Source organism: Salmo salar, chromosome ssa22 (genome assembly GCF_905237065.1).
Source record: "Salmo salar chromosome ssa22, Ssal_v3.1, whole genome shotgun sequence".
Classification (NCBI taxonomy): domain Eukaryota; kingdom Metazoa; phylum Chordata; class Actinopteri; order Salmoniformes; family Salmonidae; genus Salmo; species Salmo salar.
This window is the reverse complement of record NC_059463.1, coordinates 43,896,048-43,923,131: the sequence shown is the minus strand read 5'-3', so window position 1 is coordinate 43,923,131 and position 27,084 is coordinate 43,896,048. Positions and strand designations below refer to the sequence as shown.

The following is a 27,084-nucleotide window of genomic DNA, read 5'->3' as shown; positions in this document are numbered from 1 at the left end:
TTTGCAACTGTTGGGCTAATGATTACACCCTAGATCAGATAGATGCAGGCAAGAGTGTGCAAGGCGGTATTGAATGTCACTGTCTGACCATGTGTCACTGTTTGTCACCTCAAATGTGTCTCTCAACCTGTGTGCAACTACATTGTAAACTTTCATTCATAGACTAGGTTGTAGCAACCTCATGATGGGTATAGGGAAAATTTGTTGTAGTGTAGTAGCCTAAACCTATCGCTGTTACATTTAACTGGGTGAATGGAATATGAATGACAGTCATCCAATATGCTGTAATAGAAATAAGGCCATGCTCATAAAAAAAAAATTGTCCTCCCTCATCTGAAACGGCACTGACCGTCACTGGCACACGGCAATACAAAATACAGCACAAGAACACAACAGGACAAAATGGTGTTGTGGTCGAGGATAGACCAATGTTATCTCACCGTTTAGGCGGGAGCCCACAGCAACCAGAATAACAGGCATGCCCCAGTGGTGTAGGAGGGGGCGAAGTCTAGGGGCGTATCCATTGCGCACTTGCTGGAAGGCCAGCTTGTCGTTGACCGAGTACTTGATAACCAGGATGTCAGCCTGTTCTAGAACGCTCCGCACGCCGGCCCAGTCACTGTCCAACAGATCCTGTCCACACACACACCAATCTCATTAGTAATGCATGAACATTATAGGGGCCATTTCCCGGACCCAGATTAAACCTCATCCTGGACTAAAAAGAAATGCAAATTGAGACTCGCAATCAGTCTCCATCAGACCTGGGTTCAAATATAATTGGAAATAATTTCAGTTTCCTTAGTTGTGCTTGATTCAGCTTGCCTGTCTTAAAGGAACCAACAGAGTGGCCTCAAAAAGTTATACCCCACCCATCTGATACTCCAGGCAGGCTAAAACGAGCCAGATTTCAAATAGAATTTGAACCCACGTCTGGCCTCAACCAAGCAGGCCCCAAAGGTTTTATACCGGAAAAAGATTGAAAATAGTAACAGTAGCTGTGGTATGCTTAATTACATGCTATCTCATCTACGCCCTCAGAGAAGAAGCGGTTAGATTTGTTCCGCTGCCCTTGCTAAAAACGGTTTTGGAATTCAAAATGCGGTTACATCTCAAGAGCACGCGTCACAATCAAGCCAGCCGGGTAAACAAACATCAACAGTGGCTGGAAGAGTGACTCACTAACTCCTTTATGATGACAATGGTCTTATGACAAAACAAAAGCCTTTCTTCCCTGCCTGCTTATTGGACTGGCTTGGCTTGGCCCCTGATAACCTCCGTCTGTCTCCACTAATCAAATCTATCCTGAAAGGGAAAAGATTAGCCACCGTTGTGGAGAAGACAAAGCTCTGCCTATTTCCAGCCATTCTACACATTTTGTCATGGGGTGCAGAGAAAATGTTGCAGTTTTAAAACATATTTTCTTGCAATTCTATACATTTTACCATGTCTAATGTGTACTCATGATATTTGAGTGACTTGAACATTACTACAAAATCTATGGGCTAAAAAACCTAGCTACCACACGTAGCTTACAATGCCTAGTTGATCTGGACATTTGACAAGTTATAAATAGCTCTCTAAGGTGCTTCATTCTATAGCTAGAGGACTCCTGATATCTCTAGGATACATCTCCAGGAGTGATAAATATATTTTTTGTCTTTATCTGTTGTTGTTTAGTACTGGGCCATCTACTTTAAGTGCTGCCTGACTTCACAGTAGTCTACTTGGTGTGTGAACTGCTGACCGCTCATAACATCAACCAGGAATAAGGTACAGGGCACTTTGTGACTTGTTTTGGTAATCAGTTGCTGTATTGGAGGGGGAGTGGTTTCTCCTCTCCTAGGCAATCATCAATTAATACTGGGAGCTTTGCTCTTCACCTAAAGTAGGTAATTAGCAATTAGTGTTAGTACTTCAGTCTCCCCTGGTTGCTCAGCAGCAGCTGTAAGTGGCGGTCTCATCGGAAAAACTAAGACCGTCGGGAAAACAAAGACTGCTCTGTGAAGTTATTTGAGGAAGGAAAGAGCGGAAGGCTCCACACCACTATCTCACTTATCTTGCCTAGTACCTAGTTACACTACATGACCAAAAGTATGTGGACACCTGCTCGTCGAACATCTCATTACAAAATCATGGGCATTAAAATGGATTTGGTCCCCCCTTTACTGCTATAACAGCCTCAACTCTTCTGGGAAGGCTTTCCACTAGATGTTGGAACATTTCTGTGGGGACTTGCTTCCATTCAGCCACAAGAGCATTAGTGAGGTTGGGCACTGATGTTGGGCGATTAGGCCTGGCTCGCAGTCACCGTTCCAATTCATCCCAAAGGTGTTTGATCGGGTTGAGGTCAGGGCTCTGTGCAGGCCAGTCAAGTTCTTCCACATCCATCACAACAGACCATTTCTGTATGGACCTCGCTTTGTGCACAGGGGCATTGACATGCTGAAACAGGAAAGGGCCTTCCCCAAACTGTTGCCACAAAGTTGGAAGCACATAATCGTCTAGAATGTGATTGTATGCTGTAATGTTAAGATTTCCCTTCACTGGAACTAAGGGGCCTAGCCCGAACCATGAAAAACAGCCCCAGAACATTATTCCTCCTCCACCAAACTGTACAGTTGGCATTATGCAGTTGGGCAGGTAGCGTTCTTCTGGCATCCGCCATTCTCAGATTTGTTTGTCAGACTGCCAGATGGTGAAGCGTGATTCATCACTCCAGAGAACACGTTTTCACTGTCCCAGAGTCCAATGGCAGTAAGCTTTACACCATTCCAGCCGACGCTTGGCATTGCACATGGTGATGTTAGGCTTGTGTGCGGCTGCTCGGCCATGGAAACCCATTTCATGAAGCTCCCAACGAACAGGTCTTGTGCTGACATTGCTGCCAGAGGAAGTTTGGATCTCGGTAGTGAGTGTTGCAACTGAGTACAGACGATTTTTACGCGCTACGTGCTACAGCATTCGGCGGTCCTGTTCTGTGAGTTTGTATGGCTTACCACTTCGTGGCTGAGCCGTTGTTGCTCCTAGACATTTCCACTTCACAATAACATCACTTACAGTTGAGCGGGCAGCTCTAGCACTGACTTGATGTGAAGGTGGCATCCTATGACAGTGCCACATTGAAAGTCACTGAGCTCTTCAGTACAGGTCATTTTTTAAAACCTTTATTTAACTAGGCAAGTCAGTTAAGAACAAATTCTTATTTACAATGACAGCCTACCAAAAGTTCTCCTGCAGGGACGGGGGCCTGGGATAAAAAATAAAAAATAAATACAATATAAATATAGGACAAAACACACATCACAACAAGAGAGACAACACAACACTACATAAAGTGAGACCTAAGATGACAACATAGCAAGGCAGCAACATATGACAACACAGCATGGTAGCAACACAACATAACAACAACATGGTAGCAACACAACATGGTAGCAGCACAAAACATGGTGCAAACATTATTGGGCACAGACAACAGCACAAAGGGCAAGAAGGTAGAGACAACAATACATCACACAAAGCAGCCACAACTGTCAGTAAGAGTGTCCATGATTGAGTCTTTGAATGAAGAGATTGAGATAAAACTGTCCAGTTTGAGTGTTTGTTGCAGCTCGTTCCAGTCGCTAGCTGCAGCGAACTGAAAAGAGGAGTGACCCAGGGATGTGTGTGCTTTGGGGACTTTTAACAGAATGTGACTGGCAGAACGGGTGTTGTATGTGGAGGATGAGGGCTGCAGTAGATATCTCAGATAGGGGGGAGTGAGGCCTAAGAGGGTTTTATAAATAAGCATAAACCAGTGGGTCTTGCGACGGGTATACAGAGATGACCAGTTTACAGAGGAGCATAGAGTGCAGTGATGTGTCCTATAAGGAGCATTGGTGACAAAACTGATGGCCGAATGGTAAAGCACATCTAGCTGCTCGAGAGCACCCTTACCTGACGATCTATAAATTATGTCTCCGTAGACCAGAGCATACCGGACCTATTTTCTCTCCATATCCCTGGCTTTCTACCGCAACCTCTTTACATTTACACCTGGATCTTGCAGCTAGCAGCTGCTATGCGAGTGACTATTGGATAACGCCGGTCCCGGAGCTAACATCAATTATTCCGGAGCTACAATCACCTATCCGGACCCGTTTTACTGCTGATGCGGAGCCCCATCGGGCCTTCACGACTGGACTACCGACGTTATCTGCCTGAGGGAGTAATCCAACTGGCCCCTCCGTCGCGACGTAACCTGAACGCCCATCTGCGGCCAGCTAATCGTTAGCTGTCTTATCGGCTGCTATCTGAATAGGTCTATCGGCAAATTTTTCTTGGGCCACTATAACTATAACTATTTTGCCAATTGGATTGGTCCCCTCTACCACACGGAACCCCACTAATCTACCGACGGAAACGCACGAGGTGGCTAACAACAGACCATCTTCTGCCAACTTGCTACCCATGGCCCGGCTAGCTGTCTGAATCGTCGTGACCGCAACCGACCTCACTACTCACTGGACCCTTTTGATCACTTGGCTAAGCATGCCGCTCCTTAATGTCAATATGTCTTGTCCATTGCTGTTCTGGTTAGTGTTTATTGGCTTATTTCACTGTAGAGCCTCTAGCCCTGCTCATTATCCCTTAACCAACCTCTCAGTTCCACCACCCACACATGCGATGACATCACCTAGTTTCAATTATGTTTCTAGAGACAATATCTCTCTCATCATCACTCAATGCCTTGGTTTACCTCCACTGTATTCACATCCTACCATACCTTTGTCTGTACATTATACCTTGAAGCTATTTTATCGCCCCCAGAAACCTGCTCCTTTTACTCTCTGTTCTGGACGTCCTAGACGACCAATTCTCATAGCTTTTAGCCGTACCCTTATCCTACTCCTCCTCTGTTCCTCTGGCGATGTAGAGGTGAATCCAGGCCCTGCAGTGCCTAGCTCCACTCCTATTCCCCAGGCGCTCTCTTTTGATGACTTCTGTAACCGTAATAGCCTTGGTTTCATGCATGTTAACATTAGAAGCCTCCTCCCTAAGTTTGTTTTATTCACTAATTTAGCACACTGCCTACCCGGATATCCTAGCCGTGTCTGAATCCTGGCTTAGGAAGACCAGCAAAAACTATGAAATCTCCCTCCCTAACTACAACATTATCAGACAAGATAGAACAGCCAAAGGGGGCGGTGTTGCAATCTACTGCAGAGATAGCCTGCAGAGTTCTGTCCTACTATCCAGGTCTGTACCCAAACAATTTGAACTTCTACTTTTAAAAATCCACCTCTCTAAAAACAAGTCTCTCACCGTTGCCGCCTGCTATAGACCCCCCTCTGCCCCCAGATGTGCTCTGGACACCATATGTGAACTGATTGCCCCCCATCTATCTTCAGAGCTCGTGCTGCTAGGTGACCTAAACTGGGACATGCTTAACACCCCAGCCACCCTACAATCTAAGCTTGATGCCCTCAATCTCACACAAATGATCAATGAACCTACCAGGTACCACCCCAAAGCCGTAAACACGGGCACCCTCGTAGATATCATCCTAACCAACTTGCCCTCTAAATACACCTCTGCTGTTTTCAACCAAGACCTCAGCGATCCCTTTCTCATTGCCTGCATCCGTAATGGGTCAGCGGTCAAAAGACCTCCACTCGTCACTGTCAAACGCTCCCTGAAACACTTCAGCGAGCAGGCCTTTCTAATCGACCTGGCCCGGGTGTCCTGGAAGGATATTGACCTCATCCCTTCAGTACAGGATGCCTGGTTATTTTTTTTAAATGCCTTCCTCGCCATCTTAAATAAGCATGCACCATTCAAGAAATTTAGAACCAGGAACAGATCTAGCCCTTGGTTCTCTCCAGACCTGACTGCCCTTAACCAACACAAAAACATCCTGTGGCATTCTGCATTAGCATCGAACAGCCCCCGTGATATGCAACTTTTCAAGGAAGTTAGAAACCAATATACACAGGCAGTTAGAAAAGCCAAGGCTAGCTTTTTCAAGCAGAAATTTGCAACCTGCAACACAAACTCAAAAAAGTTCTGGGACACTGTAAAGTCCTTTGAGAATAAGAGCACCTCCTCCCAGCTGCCCACTGCACTGAGGACAGGAAACTCTGTCACCACGGATAAATCCACTATAATTGAGAATTTCAATAAGCATTTTTCTACGGCTGGCCATGCATTCAACCTGGCTACCCCTACCCCGAACAACAGCACTGCACCCCCCACAGCAACTCGTCCAAGCCCCATTTCTTCTTCTCCCAAATCCAGTCAGCTGATGTTCTGAAAGAGCTGCAAAAACTGGACCCCGACAAATCAGCCGGGCTCGACAATCTGGACCCTTTCTTTCTAAAATTATCTGCCGAAATTGTTGCAACCCCTATTACTAGCCTGTTCAACCTCTCTTTCATGTCGTCTGAGATTCCCAAAGATTGGAAAGCAGCTGCAGTCATCCCCCTCTTCAAAGGGGGGGACATTCTTGACCCAAACTGCTATAGACCTATATCTATCCTACCCTGCCTCTCTAAAGTCTTCGAAAGCCAAGTCAACAAACAGATTACCGACCATTTCACATCCCACCGCACCTTCTCCGCTATGCAATCTGGTTTCAGAGCTGGTCATGGGTGCACCTCAGCCACGCTCAAGGTCCTAAACGATATCTTAACCGCCATCGATAAGAAACAATACTGTGCAGCCGTATTCATTGACCTCTGTCAATCACCACATCCTCATCGGCAGACTCAATAGCCTTGGTTTCTCAAATGATTGCCTCGCCTGGTTCACCAACTACTTCTCTGATAGAGTTCAGTGTATCAAATCGGAGGGCCTGTTGTCCGGGCCTCTGGCAGTCTCTATGGGGGTGCCATAGGGTTCAATTCTTGGGCCGAGTCTTTTCTCTGTATACATCAATGATGTCGCTCTTGCTGCTGGTGAGTCTCTGATCCACCTCTACGCAGACAACACCATTCTGTATACTTCTGGCCCTTCTTTGGTCACTGTGTTAACTAACCTCCAGACGAGCTTCAATGCCATACAACTCTCCTTCCGTGGCCTCCAACTGCTCTTAAATACAAGTAAAACTAAATGCATGCTATTCAACCGATCGCTGCCTGCACCTGCCCGCCCGTCAAGCATCACTACCCTGGACGGTTCTGACTTAGAATATGTGGACAACTACAAATACCTAGGTGTCTGGTTAGACTGTAAACTCTCCTTCCAGACTCACATCAAACATCTCCAATCCAAAGTTAAATCTAAAATTGGCTTCCTATTTCGCAACAAAGCATCTTTCACTCATGCTGCCAAACATACCCTCGTAAAACTGACCATCCTACCGATCCTCGACTTCGGCGATGTCATTTACAAAATAGCCTCCAATACCCTACTCAATAAATCGGATGCAGTCTATCACAGTGCCATCCGTTTTGTCACCAAAGCCCCATATGCTACCCACCACTGCGACCTGTACGCTCTCGTTGGCTGGCCCTCGCTTCATACTCGTCGCCAAACCCACTGGCTCCAGGTCATCTACAAGACCCTGCTAGGTAAAGTTCCCCCTTATCTCAGCTCGCTGGTCACCATAGCATCACCCACCTGTAGCACGCGCTCCAGCAGGTATATTCGGCCGCCTCTCCTTCCAGTTCTCTGCTGCCAATGACTGGAACGAACTACAAAAATCTCTAAAACTGGAAAGACTTATCTCCCTCACTAGCTTTAAGCACCAGCTGTCAGAGCAGCTCACAGATTACTGCACCTGTACATAGCCCATCTATAATTTAGCCCAAACAACTACCTCTTCCCCTACTGTATTTATTTATTTATTTAGCTCCTTTGCACCCCATTATTTCTACTTTGCACTTTCTTCCACTGCAAATCTACCATTCCAGTGTTTTATGTGCTATATTGTATTTACTTCACTACCATGGCCTTTTTTGCCTTTACCTCCCTTATCTCACCTCATTTGCTCAAATTGTATATAGACTTATTTTTCTACTATATTATTGACTGTATGTTTGTTTTACTCCATGTGTAACTCTGTGTTGTTGTATGTGTCAAACTGCTGTGCTTTATCTTGGCCAGGTCGCAATTGTAAATGAGAACTTGTTCTCAACTTGCCTACCTGGTTAAATAAAGGTGAAATATATATATATATTTTTTAATCTAGCATGGGTAGGATGATCATCTGAATCAGGGTTAGTTTGGCAGCTGGGGTGAAAGAGGAGCGATTACGATAGAGGAAACTAAGTCTAGATTTAACTTTAGCCTGCAGCTTTGATATGTGCTGAGAGAAGGACAGTGTACCGTCTAGCCATACTCCAAGTACTTAACCCTCAAAAGTAGTAATAACACCTGTGGGAAGAGGGGCATTCTTCTTACCAAACCACATGACCTTTGTTTTGGAGGTGTTCAGAACAAGGTTAAGGGTATAGAAAGCTTGTTGGACACTAAGAAAGCTTTGTTGTAGAGCCTTTAAGACAAAATCTGGGGAGGGGCCAGCTGAGTATAAGACTGTATCATCTGCATATAAATGGATGAGAGAGCTTCCTACTGCCTGAGCTATGTTGTTGATGTAAATTGAGGAGAGCGTGGGGCCTAGGATCTAGCCTTGCGGTACTCCCTTAGTGACAGGCAGTGGCTGAGACAGCAGATTTTCTGACTTTGTACACCTCACTCTTTGAGAAAGGTAGTTAGCAAACCAGGCCAAAGACCCCTCAGAGACACCAATATTCCTTAGCCGGCCCACAGGAATGGAATGGTCTACCGTATCAAAAGCTTTGGCAAAGTCAATAAAAAAAGCAGCACAATATTGCTTAGAATCAAGGGCAATGGTGACATCATTGAGGACCTTTAAGGTTGCAGTGACACATCCATAACCTGAGCGGAAACCAGATTGCATACCCGAGAGAATACTATACACATCAAGAAAGCCAGTTAGTTGATTATTGACAAGTTTTTCCAACACTTTTGATAAACAGGGCAAAATAGAAATAGGCCTATAACAGTTAGGATCAGCTTGATCTCCCCCTTTAAAGGACGAACTGTGGCTGCCTTCCAAGCAATGGGAACCTCCCCAGAAAGGAGAGACAGGTTAGAAAGGTTGGAGATAGGCTTGGCGATGATAGGGGCAGCAACCTTAAAGAAGAAAGGGTCTAAACCATCTGACCCAGATGGCTTTTTGGGGTCAAGTTTAAGGATCTCCTTTAGCACCTCGGACTCAGTGGCTGCCTACAGGGAGAAACTTTGTAGCAGGGCAGGGGAAAAAGAGGGAGAAGCATCAGGGATAGTCGCATTAGAAGGGGTGGGAGATTAGGAAATGTTGGACAGGCAAGGAGGCATGGCTGAGTCAAATAGGAATCCTGACATAATGAAGTGGTGATTAAAGAGCTCAGCCATGTGCTTCTTGTCAGTAACAACCACATCATCAACATTAAGGGACATGGGCAGCTGTGAGGAGGGTTTATTCTCCAGGTCATTAACCGTTTTCCAGAACTTCTTGGGGGTTAGACCCACAGAGAGAGAGAACTGCTCCTTCAAGTAACTAACTTTGGCCTTCCGTATAGCCTGAGTGCACTTATTTCTAATTTGCCTGAACGATAGTCAGTCAGCCTGAGTATGCGTGTACTGAACCTTTCACCAAATGCAATTCTAGAGGTGGAGAACTCTGCAAAATCACAGTCGAACCAGGGGCTGAACCTGTTTTTAATTCTCATTTTCTTTATGGTGGCTTGTTTGTTAACAATACCACTAAAAATATCAAATGCCATTGTCAGTAACAACCATTCTACTGCCAATGTTTGTCTATGGAGATTGCATTGCTGTGTGCTCGACTTTATACCTGTCAGCATTGTTTGTGGCTGAAATAGTCGAATCCACTAATTTGAAGGGTGTCCAAATACTTTTGTGTATATATAATGTATTTTCTGATGATTTCCTTTTGTTCTTTTGTAGGTTTGTCAACTGTATGTGTTTTCTCTATACCCTGTTTGCTCCTCTCCCTGCAGGCTTTACAGACACTCCCCAGCCCTTGGCTGCAACCCTTCTATACTGAACAAAAATATAAAACGCAACATGCAACAATTTTACTGAGTTACAGTTCATATGAGGAAATCAGTCAATTGAAATCAATTCATTAGGCCCTAATCTAAGAATTTCATATGACTGGGAATACAGATATGCATCTGTTGGTCAGATACCTTAATAAAAATGGGCCTCACATTGGGCCTCAGGATCACATCACGGTATTTCTGTGCATTCAAATTGCCATCGATAAAATGCAATTGTGTTCCGTGTCCTTAGATTATGCCTGCCCATACCATAACCCCACCGCCACCATGTGGCACTCTGTTCACAACGTTGACATCAGCACACCGCTCACCCCCACACGTGGTCTGCGGTTGTGACGTTGGAGGCGGCTTATGGTAGAGAAAATTACATTCAATTCTCTGGCAACAGCTCTGGTGGACATTCCTGGGGTCAGCATGCCAATTGCACACTCCCTCAAAACATCTGTGGCATTGTGTTGTGTGACAAAACTGCACATTTTAGACTGGCCTTTTATTGTCCCTAGCAGAAGGTGCACCTGTGTAATGATCATTCTGTTTAATCAGCTTCTTGATATGCCACACCTGTCAGGTGGATGGATTATCTTGGCAAAGGAGAAATGCTCACTAACAAGGATGTAAACAAATGTATGCACAACATATTAGAGAAATAAGCTTTTTGTGCATATGGAACATTTCTGGGATCTTTTATTTCAGCTCATGAAACATGGGACCAACACTTTACATGTTGCGTTTATATTTTTGTTCAGTGTAATATAGTGTATCCTATGAGCACAACCCATGTGAAATTCCAGGTCTCTGGCCGTGTTTGGAACTGCCGATCTGCTGTCAAGAACGCAGAGTGACTCATTGCGAACTTACAGAACAAGGCTGCGGGCATCTGAGCGAAAATGGAGGTACACTAAACTTCCGGAGGACCGATCATCTTTTCACTTCCTCCTCTCTACCTTCACCTTTTTTGCCCTCACAGCTACTCCAGCTGCTCTCTCTTCATCTGACTACGTTTTCTCTCATAGAACAAGAGCATCAGGTCATTGCGGTGGTGGCACAGGGCTATTAATTTCTCCTAAGTGGAGATTTTCTCTTTTCTCCCTCTTTTACCTGTCCATCTCCTCATTTGAATTCCATGCTGTCACTGTCACTTGTCTACTCAAGCATAACATTGTTATCATCTATCGCCCACCAGGTGCCCTTAGAGAGTTCCTCAATGAGCTTGACACCTTGATAAGCTAATTTCCTGACGATGGCTCACCACTCTTCGTACTTGGAGACATCAACCTCCTGACATTTCCAGATCTCTCTATTTCCCTCCTTACCTCTTTTGACCTCACCCTTTCCCAGTCCCCTCCAATTCACAAGGCAGGCAATACGCTTGACCTCATCTTTACTAGAGTCTGTTCTCCTACTAATGTCACTGCAACCCCCTTCCAGGTCTCTGGTCACTACTTTCTTTCCATTTCTGTCTCCCTTTCTCCAACCCTAGCCACTTAGCCCCTACCCAGATGGTCATGCGCCGTCGTAATCTTCGCTCTCTATCTCCCACTACTCTCTACTCTTCTATCCTATCATCTCTCCCTTCTGCTAAATCCTTCTCCCTCCTTTCTCCGGATTCTGTCTCTTCGACCCTACTCTCCTCCCTTTCTGCATCCTATGAGTCACTCGCACTGCCCCCTTTCCTCCCGGCCGGCTCGGCCCTCCCCTCCTGCTCCATGGCTGAGTGACTCATTGCGAACTTACAGAACAAGGCTGCGGGCATCTGAGCGAAAATGGAGGTAAACTAAACTTCCGGAGGACCGATCATCTTTTCACTTCCTCCTCTCTACCTTCTCTTCCTCTGTATCTGCTGCTAAAGCCACTTTCTATCACTCTAAATGTCAAGGTTCTTCCTCTAACCCTAGGAAACTATTTTCCACCTTCTCAACCCTTCTTAATCCTCCACCCCCTCCTTCCTCCCTCTCTGCGGACGACTTTATCAACCACTTTGAAAAAAGGTTGACGACATCTGCTCCTCATTCACTCAGCCTATTGAGTCCACTGGTCCCGCTGACACGGAACTACCGTACGCCTTGACTTCTTTCTGCCCTCTCTCTCCAGACAAAATCCTGTGACTAGTGAGGTCTGGCCGCCCAACAACCTGCCCGATCGACCCCATCCCCTCCTCCCTTCTCCAAATCATCCCTGACCACTGGCTGCATCCCCTCTCACTTCAAAATGGACCATGTCTCTCTCCTCTTCAAGGAACCAACACTCGACTCATCTGACGTCAGAAACTATAGACCTGTATCCCTTATTTATTTTTTTACATTTTTACAAGAAAAGGCAGAAGAAAAACAGCAAACAACAATTCAAAAACATTTAAAAATGTTTTAAATAAACAAAGGACATCAAGGACGACTCAAATCATAACAGCGATGCCAACTGTATATGTTTGAATGCATGTCTGGCACTATTACATGTGTGCGTGTCCGTGTATGTGTGTATTTGAATGAGAGTGTGTGTATATGCATGTGTACAAACACCTGCACGGCATCAGCCTCAGGCAAACCAGCATTAGCTGTAAAAACACTGCCCCTCAATGTCATTCAAACGTACTTTTTATTATGTTTTATTTTGACTTTATTTTTTACTTTTATCTTTGACCATCATTCACAGCAACTCCACTCCCACTTGTCTCCAATTCCACCCACATCCCAACCCTCACCTTCCCTCAGCCCATCCCACCTATCTCTGCTGGCCACCCTCTTCGTATTTCTACGCAACATATCTTTCAACTGTGCTGTGATGTTTAACGTACAATTTCAATCTATCTAATTGAATAGAATCCACAGATTGCGAGTTGAAGATAAATACGTTTACTAAGAGTATTAGTATATTAGTAATTGACTGACCCGGTCTCTCCAGATCTCCTAACAGTACTATTTCTAGGGTCAATTTTAGATCAATGCTATGTATTTTCAGCCATTCCCGAACCTGAGACCAGAAACAGGCTACCTGAGGGCAATACCAAAATAAATGGTCTATTGATTCTGTATCCTTAAAACAAAATCTGCAGAGCTTCGATGATTTTATGCCCCAAATATTTAACATTTTGTAGGTGGCAAGAATTCTATATAATAAGTCTTGAATCTTGTATATCTTATATATCAACACATACACCCTGTACCATGGAATCGGTACATCAAAAATCTCTTCCCAACTATTTTGCAATCTGTATGGCACAGTTGTCAACATCCTGGTCATCAAATGAAACTGGTATACTTTCCTATTTATGTAATTTTTATTCCTCCGCCAGTTTTGATCCTTTATATTGGGCAGACAGACCAGTTCCCTGCCTCCTCCTGCTGCCACCTGCCTCCTCCATTTTGGGGGTAATGCTGTAATCAATTGGTTGTACTCTTGGATTGAGCAGACCTTCCCATACAATTCTGATAACTCCAAGAAGGACATAACTCTACCATTCCAATTTACAATATCATTTAAGAACAAAATACCTTTTCAAACATCTTTCTCATAAATACAGGTATTTTATCAACCAGCACATTTGAGTTCAGCCATCATATTTGTTGTAATATTTGTTCTATCTTTTCAGGGGGATGAAATTGAAATTGTAGCCAGCTCTGCCCTGCTTGTTTGAAAAAGAGAGAAACTTTGAAAAAGTAGCATTTTCAATTAATCGAAAATGAGGCATGGTAATCTGCACAAAGGCAAAAAGGCAATTTTTAAACAATGGATTAACTTTTCTTAGTAATCTACTTGAGAACCATTTAGGGTTCAAGTAAAACGTTTGAATAAGCGAAGCTTTTAGAGAGAGGTGTAGTGCTTTTATATTTAATAATCTCAACCCACCCAATTCATATTCATTATATAGATAGGCATGCTTTATCCTGTATCCCTTCTTTTTTTTCTTTCCAAAACACTTGAGAATGCTGTCTCCGATCAACTCTCTCATTATCTCTCTCAGAACGATCTTCTTGAACCTAACCAGTCAGGCTTCAAGACGGGCCACACAACCGAGACTGCTCTTCTCTGTGTCAAGGAGTCTCTCCGCACTGCCAAAGCTGACGCTCTTTCCTCATCCTCCTAGATCTATCCGCTACCTTCGAGAACCGTGAACCATCAGATCCTCCTCTCCACCCTCTCAGGGCTGGGCGTCTCAGGCTCTGCACACTCTTCGATTGCATCCTACCTGGCAGGCCACTCCTACCAGGTGATGTGCAGATGATCCATGTCTGCACCACGTACTCTCATTCCTGGTGTCCCCCAGGGCTCCGTTTCTATGCCCTCTTCTCTTCTTTTTATACACCAAGTCACTCGGCTTTGTCATATCCTCACATGGTCTCTCCTATCATTGCTATTAGGATGACACTCAACTACTTTTCTCCTCCCCCCCGACACCCAGGTGGCAACATGCATCTCTGCATGCCTGGCAGGTATCTCAGCTTGGGTGTCAGCCCACCACCTCAAGCTCCACCTTCACAAAACCGAGCATCTCTTCCTCCCATGGAAGGCCTGCCCGCTCAAAGACCTCTCCATCACGGTTGACAACTCCCCAGTGTCGCCCTCCCAGAGTGCGAAGAACCTTGGCGTTACCCTGGACAATACCCTGTCATTCTCTGCAAACATCAAAGCAGTGACTCGCTCCTGCAGGTTCATGCTCTACAACATCCGTAGAGTACGACCCTACCTCACACAGGAAGCGGCGCAGGTCCTAATCCAGGCACTTGTCATCTCCAGTCTGGACTTCTGCCAACTCGCTGTTGGCTGGGCTCCCCGCTTGTGCATCAAACCCCTGCAATTTATCCAGAACACAGCAGCCTGCCTGCTTTTCAACCTTCCCAAGTTCTCCCATGTCACCCCGCTCCTCCGCACACTCCACTGGCTACCAGTCAAAGCTCACATCCAATACAAGACTATGGTGCTTGCCTACGGAGCACCCAGAGGAACTGCCCCTACACCCTCAAACCCTATATCCCAACCCGAGCACTACGTTCTGCGACCTCTGGTCTCTTGGCCCTCCCACCCCTACAGGAGGGCAGCTCCCGCTCAGCCCAGTCAAAGCTCTTCTCTGTCCTGGCACCCCAATGGTGGAACCAGCTTCCCCCTGAAGCTAGGACAGCAGATTCCCATCTAAAAGCACCTGAAACCCTAACTCTTCAAAGAGTTTCTTGAATAATCCCCTTTCTCACCTCAACCCCCCCACTTCATTTTTTTTCTCCTAAACCAACACTTGCACTTCACTCTACCCCCCCCCCCCCATTCTAGCTGGGATTTTGCTGATATGTGGTTGTCCCACCTAGCTATTTTAAGATGAATGCACTAAATGTAAGTCGCTCTGGATAAGAGCGTCTACTAAATTACTAAAATGCTAAATGCAAATGACAAGATAAAAACTGATGATGGACCACACAATTTCAAAATTGCACCTTGTGCATTCTACTATTACAACTTTAGGAGTAAGTTAAATGCCGGACTGAGTTCATTTACAAAAAAAATAAAACACTCCCATAGGGGACGACGCAAAAGGGGACAACAATTATTAGGATGTCATTGTCTTCCTACTTGTCTGTTTTAACTCTCAATAATTTCTTATCACCTTACAGAACTGTGCAAGTCATTTGGTCTCTCACTTGCAACACTCTCTAACCCTATTTCTTGTACTCCCCCATTTCCAGCCCCCTTCCCTTTACTCTATCACAGCCCCCCACACACTCACCCACCCTAACAGCTCCAGGGCCAAACCTACATTACAACCCTCTGACTCACCACAACACACACACACACACACACACACACACACACACACACACACACACACACACACACACACACACACACACACACACACACACACACACACACACACACACACACACACACACACACACACACACACACACACACACACACCCACCCACCCAGCTAGGGCAGTCCTGCACCACCACAGTGACGTCTCCAAACACGCGGGATGTGTACTCCATGAAGGCTGAGTTGGACAGACTGCTCTCCTCAGGTCCTCCAACCACGGCTCCATGGCCCAAGTAGCTCCACAGCAGGCCCCCCTGGAGCTGGCCCTGACCCATGGCCTCTTCCCCGGGCCTCACTCCCCCGGGGCACTCGCTGCCCAGAGCAACAATATGAATGGACCTGTAAGCAAAGCACACCAGCAGGGGGACACAGTGAAAGTCGGAACCTGGTACACCATGGGGATGAATGTGATGTGGGGCGGCAGGTAGCCTAGTGGTTAGAGCGTTGGACTAGTAACCTAAAGGTTGCAAGACCAAATCCCCGAGCTGACAAGGCCGTCATTGAAAATAAGAATTTGTTCTTAACTGACTTGCCCTAGCATTGTTGAATGCAGCAAAGGAGGGAATGTAATTTAGGGGGAAAGTGTGGTGAACATGTCTCTAATGCTGTACCTGTGAGGGATGCAGCAAGGAGGGAATTAAGAAGTGCATTTTTCCCTTATTATACATGTCTATCACGGAGACAATGCATCACGTTGTGTCATTGAGCGAATGACACTTGACAGGCGATGCTCCGTTTGAATGTTTTAGATTGGAGGAGAATTGCATTATTATTATTATTATTATTATAAATATTATTATTATCATTAGGCAATTGCCTAATCCTATACCCTATTTTTGGCAAAACATGTGTGGTGCAAGCACATACATGCAAGGGGAGGTACAGAGAGCAACTTACATGGTCACCACGGTTTTCCGCTGGTCAATGCCGCTAAAAACACGTTCTCCCCGGATGCGTTTTCACATGAGTCCGCAGTGAAAGGCTTTTCCGCAATGAGTCTCTGGTACAGGGACGCTAATCCCTCATCGGTGGCTCGCTCACCGCGATCACGTTTGGATTGTTGTATTTCCTTCTCGTTGTTCATTCATAAAGCAAAACCTCCTACAGTTTACGGTAATGTCCTGTCCGCATAGAGACGCTGCGTCCAGGCATGCAAGAATGTAAACACCGCTTGGATCTAGCCGGCGACATGGACTACCAATGCGCTAAAAAAAAGAAACAAGTTGTAAATCGGTAAGAAAAAAATGAAAATAAAAAACTAGGCGGAGAAAGCAGAACCTGAGGCTTGTACCACGGCTCGATCGAATGAAAATTGACGTCACCTTATAAAACAAAGTCCCCTGGGAAGATGAAGAAAAGTGGGGAGATAATGTACAGAGAGAGAGGGGGAGGGAGAAGGGGGAAAGACTGGAAAAGAGCAACAGACCTTCTGGAGAGTGGACTCGCCTGACTCAGCAACAAACACTAGACACACACAGTACATACGCACACGTCCACAAATGACGCGCAGCCCAAATTGCATTGTTATGTCCACTCTTTACGCGGCCCTCTCAACACACCCACTGTTTTCTCCATAGTCTGAATGAAAAAAAACTCTCCCGTTCTTTGACCTAATCTTATTTATTCCAGTTGATAATAATGATTGCAAGTGATTGGGTTTGACAACATGGTCTTTGATTTGCATTATTCAGTGGCTGTGAACACAAATAAATCCAACAACAGAAGCTAAATTAGGAGGGATTATAGTCAAAACATGTCACTTCGACAAAGTGACAAACATTGGACCGCTTTATTCTCACTATAATAATATAGTGATTGCAAGATAATTGTCTATTCCAACATGGCGCCTCTCAGCAATCTATGATCATGTATAATGAATGAGGCTCATTTACTCTCCCAATCAATGTATGGAATTGACTTGGAATTCTTGAAGTCGTGACATGATCGCAAATAGGGCCTATACACCAAGACACCATGGCACACCGAGACACTGTGCCTTATGCAATGATAATGACATGATAATGGTATAGTAATTGCATGATAAGGGTGTGATAATGACGCAATGTTGAAACTGGCATATATGCTAATTAAGCTTGAGTCGATGGAATAATTGGTGTTAATTGATTGATGCAGTGTGATACTGTAGTATCTGTAGTTATTACAGATCCCCATTGGCAGCAGCTGCTCTTCCTGGGGTCCAGCAAAATGAAGGCAGATTCTACCATTTTTAAAACATTACAGTACATTCACAGGTTTCACAACACAATGTTTGCCCTCAGGCCCCTACTCCATCACTACCACATATCTACAATACAAAATCCATGTGTACGTGTGTATAGTGTGTATGTTAAAGTGTGTGTGTATGCATGTGGCTGTGCCTATGTTTGTGTAGCTCCACCGTCCCCACTGTTCCATAAGGTGTATTTTTATCTGTTTTTTAAATCAAATTTTTCTGCTTGCATCAATTACTTGATGTGGAATAGAGTTCCATGTACTCATGGCTCTATGTAGTACTGTGCCCATCCCATAGTCTGTTCTGGACTTGGGGACTGTGAAGAGACCTCGTGGCATGTCTTGTAGGGTATGTCTTGTGGCATGTCTTGTAGCTCGGTGCACTTAACATGTCAATACCTCTCACTTTTAATATGTTATGTGCAGTAGGTAGAGTCACCTTTGGACAAAGGTTCCAGGATCTTAATGGGGTTGTTCCCTCAGGGGGACAGACATGAAGACAAATCAAATTTGATTTGATTTGTCACATGCGCTGAATACAACCTTACCGTGAAATGCTTACAAGCCCTTAACCAACAATGCAGTTCAAGAAATAGAGTTAAGAAAATATTTACTAAATAAACTAAAGTGAAAAATGTAATAAAAAGTAACACAATAAAATAACAGTAACGAGGCTATATACAGGGGGTACCGGTACCGAGTCAGTGTACAGGTTAGTTGAGGTAATTTGTACATGTAGGTAGGGGTAAAGTGACTATGCATAGATAATAAACAGCAAGTAGCAGCAGTGTAATGTAAATAGTCCGGGTGGCCATTTGATTAATTGCTCAGCAGTCTAATGGCTTGGGGGTAGCCATTAGGCCTAAATGTAACAGGGATTGTTCGGTGAACCACGCTCATGTGAAGAGTATCTTGCATAAATGAGACCTGAAGATTTGCGTTGACACCCAGAGCTAATGCCTTTGCTCAGCGGGCTAACACTGTCCGAACCCAGGGTCACATTGGTGTTCTGACTTGGATGGATCTCTGCGAGGAACAAGAGGTCAAAGCGGGGGGTGAAGTGTAATGCAGGTGTTTCAGCTTGCATGATGAGTAGCCTTTAGCTTAGTGGGCTAACACAGTCTTCTGCATAGAAGAACAGGGTTCAAACAGAGTTTGTGAACTCAGACCTGCACTATGACTGACATAGCGAATCATGTTTTCTATTTTATATTCATGCCTTCAAAAGAAACAGTCGCAAACGTTGCACTGGAATGCTTACCAAATGTGCCCTTGTCTGGAACCAAATAAAGCCTAAAAGCCTATTAACCTATCTTTCCATGACATGACTCTCCTAAAAATAACATCTAGAATTCAACATTGTTTGATTGTGCATGCCTACGTTTGTGACTTGTATAACCATATTATAATATTTAATTTCTTAGTTATTATTGTGCTCAGCTTTATGTTACCTTGGGCATTTGTCATGTCTTGATGCAATGCAATGCGTCACATAAGGGCTTGTGGCTCTATTCGCGTGCATCGGAGGTTACTGCAGGTCAGCAGAAGAAAACAGGATCATTCACGCACGAGAGCATATTAATATGCCCCCCACACAAATTCCCGGACCACTGACTTCTGCTATTCAAAGGGTGATAGAGTACAACTAGGCCGATCACTCTCGACTCAAAGCATAATAATGCTCCTTTGTGGTGAGAAATTGGCTGATAATATGTAGATTCGATTTTCAAAGGAACAATTTTATTTTCTTCTAAATAGTACCAGATAGGGGTTCTTTGTCTTGTAACCATAGCAGAACTCTTTTTGGTGCTACAGTATATAGAACCGTTTTTTTAAGGTTCAATAAAGAACCATGCTCATAAGGTTCTAAATGGAACCTGTATGGTGCTATAAATAACCCTTTCTTAAGGTTCTACAAAGAAACATAAAAAAATGTTATATATAGCACCAAAACAGGCTTTCACTATGGTTACAAACATTTTGGGGATATACAGAACCCTTTTTATAGTACTTTATATAACCTTTATGAAGAAGGGTTCTATAAATAACCTTTCTCAATCTCAAAGATTCTTTGTAGATCCTTTTGAAGAACCATACAGGGTTTTCTATTCTGGACAGTCATATTATATTGTTAAAATTCCATAGGAGGTATTATTGTGTTAAGGTGAATCAGGTGAGCTACCTCTGGAACAGCTGGGGGTCCCTGAGGAGGTAATTGAGAACCACTGACTGATTTTGTCAACCGTTCACAATTGACACAATTCCATTCACTGGTCATAGTCATACATAATATGTCATGGCATAACACAACAGATTAGATCAACCGGAATGAGCTATGAGTAAACCACGCTCCAAAACATTCTAATGAGCCGCCTACCCGACATTTGAATGATCACAAAAAGTTAAAAAACCCTTTGGTGAACTGCAAAGCACCATTGAAGAGCTCAAAGGGTTAATTGAGGCATTATGGTTCCACATTGAACCATCACCCTTCCCAAAGAAACCCAGATTATTTTGTGTGTACTGTCACCTCTTTAGTTTGAATTTGAAATCGCATTGCATTATTCTATAGACTATAGCCTGGCATTGCACTATTCTTTAGGCTATAGCCTGGCAGGGAAATAGAAGCCTGGTGTCTTAATCACATCATAGGGCCATTTATTTGGCCTTGAAACTACACTGAACTAAAATATACAGTACCAGTCAAAAGTTTGGACACACCTACTCATTCAAGGGTTTTTCTTTATTTTGACTATTTTCTAGATTGTAGAATAATAGTGAAGACATAAAAACTATGAAATAGCACATATGAAATCATGTACTAACCAAAAAAGTGTTAAACAAATCAAAATATACTCTTCAAAGTAGCCACCCTTTGCCTTGATGACAGCATTCTCTCAACCAGCTTCTTAAGGTAGTCGCCTGGAATGCATTTCAATTACCAGGTGTTCCTTGTTAAAAGTTCATGTGTGGAATTTATTTTCTTCTTAATGTGTTTCAGCCAATCAGTTGTGTTTTGACAAGGTTGGGGTGGTGTACAGAAGATAGCCCTATTTGATAAAAGACCAAGTCCATATTATGGCAAGAACAGCTCAAATAAGCAAAGAGAAACAACAGTCCATCATTACTTTAAGACATGAATGTCAATCAATCCGGAAAAGTTCAAGAACTGAACGTTTCTTCAAGTACAGTCGCAAAAACCATAAAGCACTATGATGAAACTAGCTCTCATGAGGACTGCCACAGCTAAGGAAGCACCAGAGTTACCTCTGCAGCAGAGGATAGGTTCATTAGAGTTAACTGCACCTCAGATTGCAGCCCAAATAAATGCATCACATAGTTTAAGTAACAGACACATCTCAACATCAACTGTTCAAAGGAGACTGCGTGAATCAGGCCTTCATGGTTGAATTGCTGCAAAGAAACCACTACTAAAGGACACCAATAAGAAGAGAAGACTTGCTTGGGCCAAGAAACACAGGCAATGGACATAAGACCGGTGGAGATCTGTCCTTTGGTCTGATGAGTCTAAATTTGAGATTTTTGGTTCCAACCGCCGTGTCTTTGTGAGACACAGAGTAGGTGAACAGATGATCTCCACATGGCAGCATTCGCGCAAAACTGAAAGCGTGAACCACCGCATTTAACCATGGAAAGGTGACTGGGAATATGGCCGAATACAAACAGTGTACTTATTCCCTCCTCTGTCCCCACGTTTCAAGATGGCCACCATTGTTCCTGTACCCAAGAAGGCAAAGGTAACTGAACTAAATTACTATCGCCCCGTAGCACTCACTTCTGTCATCATGAAGTGCTTTGAGAGGCTAGACAAGGATCATATCACCTCCACCTTACCTTTCACCCTAGACCCACTTCAATTTGCTTACCGCCCCAATAGGTCAACAAACGATGCAATCGCCATCACACTGCACACTGCCCTATCCCATCTGGACAAGAGGAATACCTATGTAAGAATGCTGTTCATTGACTATAGCTCAGCATTCAACACCCTCCATGCTCATCATTAACTTCTATGGGCTAGCGTCCCACCTGCGGGACACAGCCAGTGAAATATCAGGGCGGCAAATTCAAAAACAACAAAATGTTATAATTCAACTTTCTCAAACATACAACTATTTTACACCATTTTAATGATACACTTCTCCTTGATGTAACCACATTTTCCGATTTCAAAAAGGCTTTACAGCGAAAACAAAACATTAGATTATGTTAGGAGAGAACATAGACAAAAATAATCACACAGCCATTTTCCAAGCAAGGACATGTGTCAATAAAACCCAAAACACAGCTAAATGAAGCACTAACCTTTGACGATCTTCATCAGATGACACTCCTAGGACATTATGTTACACAATACATGTATGTTTTGTTCGATAAAGTTCATATTTATATCCAAAAATAGCATTTTACATTGGCACATGATGTTCAGAAAATGTATTCCCACCAAAACGCCCGGTGAATGTGCACGGCAATTTACAAAAATACTCATCATAAACGTTGACAAAATATATAACAATTATTTAAAGAATTATAGATGGACTACTCCTGGATGCAACCGCTGTGTCAGATTTTAAAATAGCTTTACGGAGAAAGCACATTTTTCAATATTCTGAGTACATAGCTCAGCCATCACGGCGAGCTATTCAGACACCCGCCAAGTTCGGGGCAACCTAAACTCAGAATTAGTATTAGAAATATTCTCTTACCTTTGCTGATCTTCGTCAGAATGCACTCCCAGGACTGCTACTTCCACAAGAAATGTTGTTTTTGTTCCAAATAATCCATATTTATTTCCAAATACCTCTGTTTTGTTCGTGCGTACAGATCACTTATCCAAAGGCATAATGCGCGAGCGCGGAAGCAGAGACGAAAAGTCAAAATGTTCCATTACCGTACTTAGAAGCATGTCAAACGCTGTTTAAAATCAATCTTTATGGTATTTTTTTTTTCACGGGACCGAGCATATCCAATCCCTTTGTTGCCATGCAGACCACTCAGAAACTGAGCTGCTATTATCTGCCCAGTGACAGGAAAATGCTCAAACCACTTTCTGAAGGCAGTTGACAGCCAATGGAAACCTTAGGAAGTGCAACGTCCCCCACAGACACTGTAGTTTTGATAGAGAATCAAAAGAAGAACTACAATTCTCAGACTTTCCACTTCCTGCTTGGATTTTTCTCAGGTTTTGACCTGCCATTTGAGTTCTGTTATACTCACAGACACCATTCAAACAGTTTTAGAAACTTCAGAGTGTTTTCTATCCAAATCTACTAATAATATGCATATTCTAGTTTCTGGGCCAGAGTAGTAACCTGTTTAAATTGGGTACGTTTTTCATCCGGCCGTGAAAATACTGCCCCCTAGCCCAGACAGGTTAAGCTTGAGGCCCTGGGTCTCAACCCCACCCTGTGCAAGTGGGTCTTGGACTTCCTGACGGGCCACCCCCCCAGGTGGTGAAGGTAGGAAACAACATCTCCACTTCACTGATCCTCAATACTGGGGCCCCACAAGGGTGCGTGCTCAGCCCCCTCCTGTACTCCCTGTTCACCCATGACTGCGTGGCCATGCACTCCTCCAACTCAATCATCAAGTTTGCAGACGACACAACAGTAGTAGGCTTGGGGGCGCTGGTGGGCAGCAACATGTGAAGACGCATTTTCTCGGTGCTCCGATCAAGGGCGAACAATTTACTTTTAATACTTGACCAACATCTCCCCCACCGTGTTAATTTTGTAACATTTAATTTGGAATCGAACCCAATTTTCTAATCAGGCTTTTTTTCTGACATTTTTGGCCTTTTAATCGTAAAATGTCGAGACAACAACGTCCGCGAGCCACAAAGGAGCAAGTCTCTGCTGTAGTCTCGGGCTCCCCTGACACGGACTCTGATCCCCCCGACCTAGCCATGGTAATGGCGGCTATCATTAAATCTGAACAGACTGCTGGCTAAGGTGGAGTCACTATCCACTGACCTATCCACACAAATAGCTATTCTCGCCACCAAGGTCAACATAAAGATTGACTCTGTTAAGGATTCGAGACATGACATCCGTCTGAATAGCCTGGAAGATGGTGCAAATATTTACTCCGACAAAGTGGTGACACTGGAATAGCAAGTCACCCGGCTATCATCAGATGTCATCAAACTCACTTCCAAGGTTGAGGACCTCGAGAACAGACAGCGCCGGGGGAACGGTCACATTTTCAGCATGAGAGAGGGACTCGAGACCGTAGGCGGAATGCGGCCTAGCCTGTCCATAGCTAAACTTTTACAGGAAAGTCTAGGCCTCGATTACGCCCCCACCCTTGACCATGCGTACAGAAGCATACAGTCCGCACTGAAGAATGGGGAGCTGTCCAGACCCATAGTAGTTAAATGCCACTATCTTCAGGAGAAGGAGGATGTCTTCCGTAAGGCAGCGCAAGCGGCTCCATCACCCACGACGGTAATCAAGGCCAAAAAGATAATCAAGGACAACAACCACCCAAGCCACTGCCTGTTCACCCCGCTATTATCCAGAAATCAAGGTCAGTACAGGTGCATCAAAGCTTGGACCGAGACTGAAAAACAGCTTCTATCTCAAGGCCATCAGATTGTTAAACAGCCATCACTAACACAGAGAGGCTGCTGCCTACATACAGACTTGAAATCGTTGGCCACTTTATTTAATGGATCACTAGTCACTTTAATAATGCCATTTTAATAATGTTTACATATCTTGCATTACTCATCTCATATGTACACTACCATTCAAAAGTTTGGGGTCACTTAGAAATGTTCTTTTTTATTGAAAGAAAAGCACATTAAGAAAAGATTAAGATGGGCAAAAGAACAGACACTGGGCAGAGGAACTCTGTGTTCTTTTGCCCATCTTAATCTTTTATTTTTATTGGCCAGTCTGAGATATGGCTTTTTCTTTGCAACTCTGCCTAGAAGGCCAGCATCCTGGAGTCGCCTCTTCACTGTTGACGTTGAGACTGGTGTTTTGCGGGTACTATTTAATGAAGCTGCCAGTTGAGGACTTGTGTAGGGCGTCTGTTTCTCAAACCAGACACTCTAACGTACTTGTCCTTTTGCTCAGTTGCAGGAATGTTCAACAGAGCTGTTGCCAGATAATTGAATGTTTGTTTCTCTACCATAAGCTGCCTCCAACGTCATTTTAGAGAATTTGTCAGTATTTATGTCTGTAATAAAGCCCTTTTGTGGTGAAAAATCTCATTCTGATTGGCTGGGCCTGACTCTGCAGGGGTTAGGCCGCCCTCCCCAGTGGGTGGCTGCGCCCCTGCCCAGTCATATGAAATCCATAGATTAGGGCCTAAGGAATTTATTTCAATTGACTGATTTCCCTCTATGAACTGTAATTCAGTAAAATCTTAGAAATTGTTGCGTTTATATTTTTGTTCAGTATAGATTGCCAAGAAACATAATTTATTTAAGCATGTAGCTGCCAGGAGGCCTGCAACAGCAGTTTACTAGCCCCAGGCACAAACATTCAGTAGCCTACCATGGACAGTGCCTTGATCAGTGCGAACTAAAATAACATCACCATGACCATGCAACAATGGGTGGGGCTTGGGCTGTAGGAAGCTTGGCCTGCTGACAGACTCTGCCATGGTTTTGCTATTGTTCCCATTCCCCTGACAATTTGAATTGTGAAATAAATAGGCAAAAAAAACTATTGCAATACTGCTATTGGACTCTTTTTGGTTGGCCCATCCCACTACTAAACATGAGTAGACCTACACATTGCGTAGGTCCACTATGACATCTAGATGGACGTAATCTCTTTATGTTATGTGCGTTGTTTTTCTATTTCGTTGTTTTTCTTCTTCTGGTGTTGAACACCCGGGACACATGCAAGTTAGAACATGTAGGATGTTTCATATAAATATCATATGGTTATGTCCATGTCACAATTCTTTCCCCCATGTTTTTGGTTCACATTTCATCTCATTAGAAAGTTTTTCTTGTAATTTACATATTTTTCTTAAATAAATATCTTGGGGATAATGTTAATTTGCTGCTTAGGCTATAATAATGGTTCATTTAATCTTGTAGGCAACCCATTCGCAGTTTAAAGTTAAAATTGTAGTATCTGTAGGTCTATATGGATAAATATTTTGGTATTATTGCAGGTCATCAATGCAGCAGCTGGGTTGGTTTTGCGTCAACCTGCTGAAAGCGTTCTCAGAGAGAGGTAACCGACACAGGTCTATTGGCTATCCTTTCTAGACCCAAATGTACCATATTAACCTATATTGCAATAATATACTTGCCTTATTATAGCCCAGGTGTTGCAGCGGATCGTCATCAATGTGTTTGACGAGGTCAAAGAGGAATGGTCCAGAGACAACACATCCAACCCCTCCCAGGTGACTATAGCCTAGGCCTACCCATATTTCTGAAATTATAGCAATGATATAAACATCTCAACAGCCAAGCGGTCAAATTAACTTTGACTAGGTAGGGCCTATACAATGTTACACGAGTTCTTCTCAATAGGTCTGTCTATTTCAACCGTACAGAAACCTTTCGCCTACTCTAGAAACAAGGGTGCTTCACCTACCAAAAATAGGCTAACCTGAGTAAATGGGATAAAACACTTAACGTATTTTGGTGACACACAAGGACTAAACTTCAGTTGTTAACCCCCTCACAGCAAAATGAGCTTTCCCAGAGGTCATGTGCGGCCAACCTCGGGCGCAGGAGTGAGCCGGGGACCATGTGGGCTTTTCCAGCGGCTGGAAGTGCGGGGATGCACCAAGCATCTCAGCTAACCCCAGCGCTGCCGTGAGGGAGAGCATGGGACCGGTCTCACATCTCCCATGTCGACCAAGGACTGATGAGTTGACTGCGCGCTACCGCAGCCTGTGGAGAGAAACATCATCCCGTGACCGCCTCATGCAGTCCAATCATAACATCGACATGAAAAACAATTCAATCCCAAGACGTGCG

General features: G+C 44.1%; 1 protein-coding gene across 1 annotated transcript in view; it reads right to left on the bottom strand.

Annotated features, from left to right (window-relative positions):
• The window catches only part of rhobtb3 (Rho related BTB domain containing 3), a 36,281-nt gene extending 18,830 nt beyond the window's left edge, over window positions 1-17,451 (bottom strand). Inside the window, exons 1-3 of the mRNA XM_045705421.1 lie at window positions 16,773-17,451; window positions 15,986-16,214; window positions 441-633 (exon numbers count right to left, since the gene is read on the bottom strand). Coding sequence (XP_045561377.1) covers window positions 441-633; window positions 15,986-16,214; window positions 16,773-16,774 — 424 coding nt within the window. The 5' untranslated portion in view covers window positions 16,775-17,451. The remainder of the gene's footprint in view (window positions 1-440; window positions 634-15,985; window positions 16,215-16,772) is intronic.
• Between the last annotated feature and the right edge of the window lie 9,633 nt (window positions 17,452-27,084).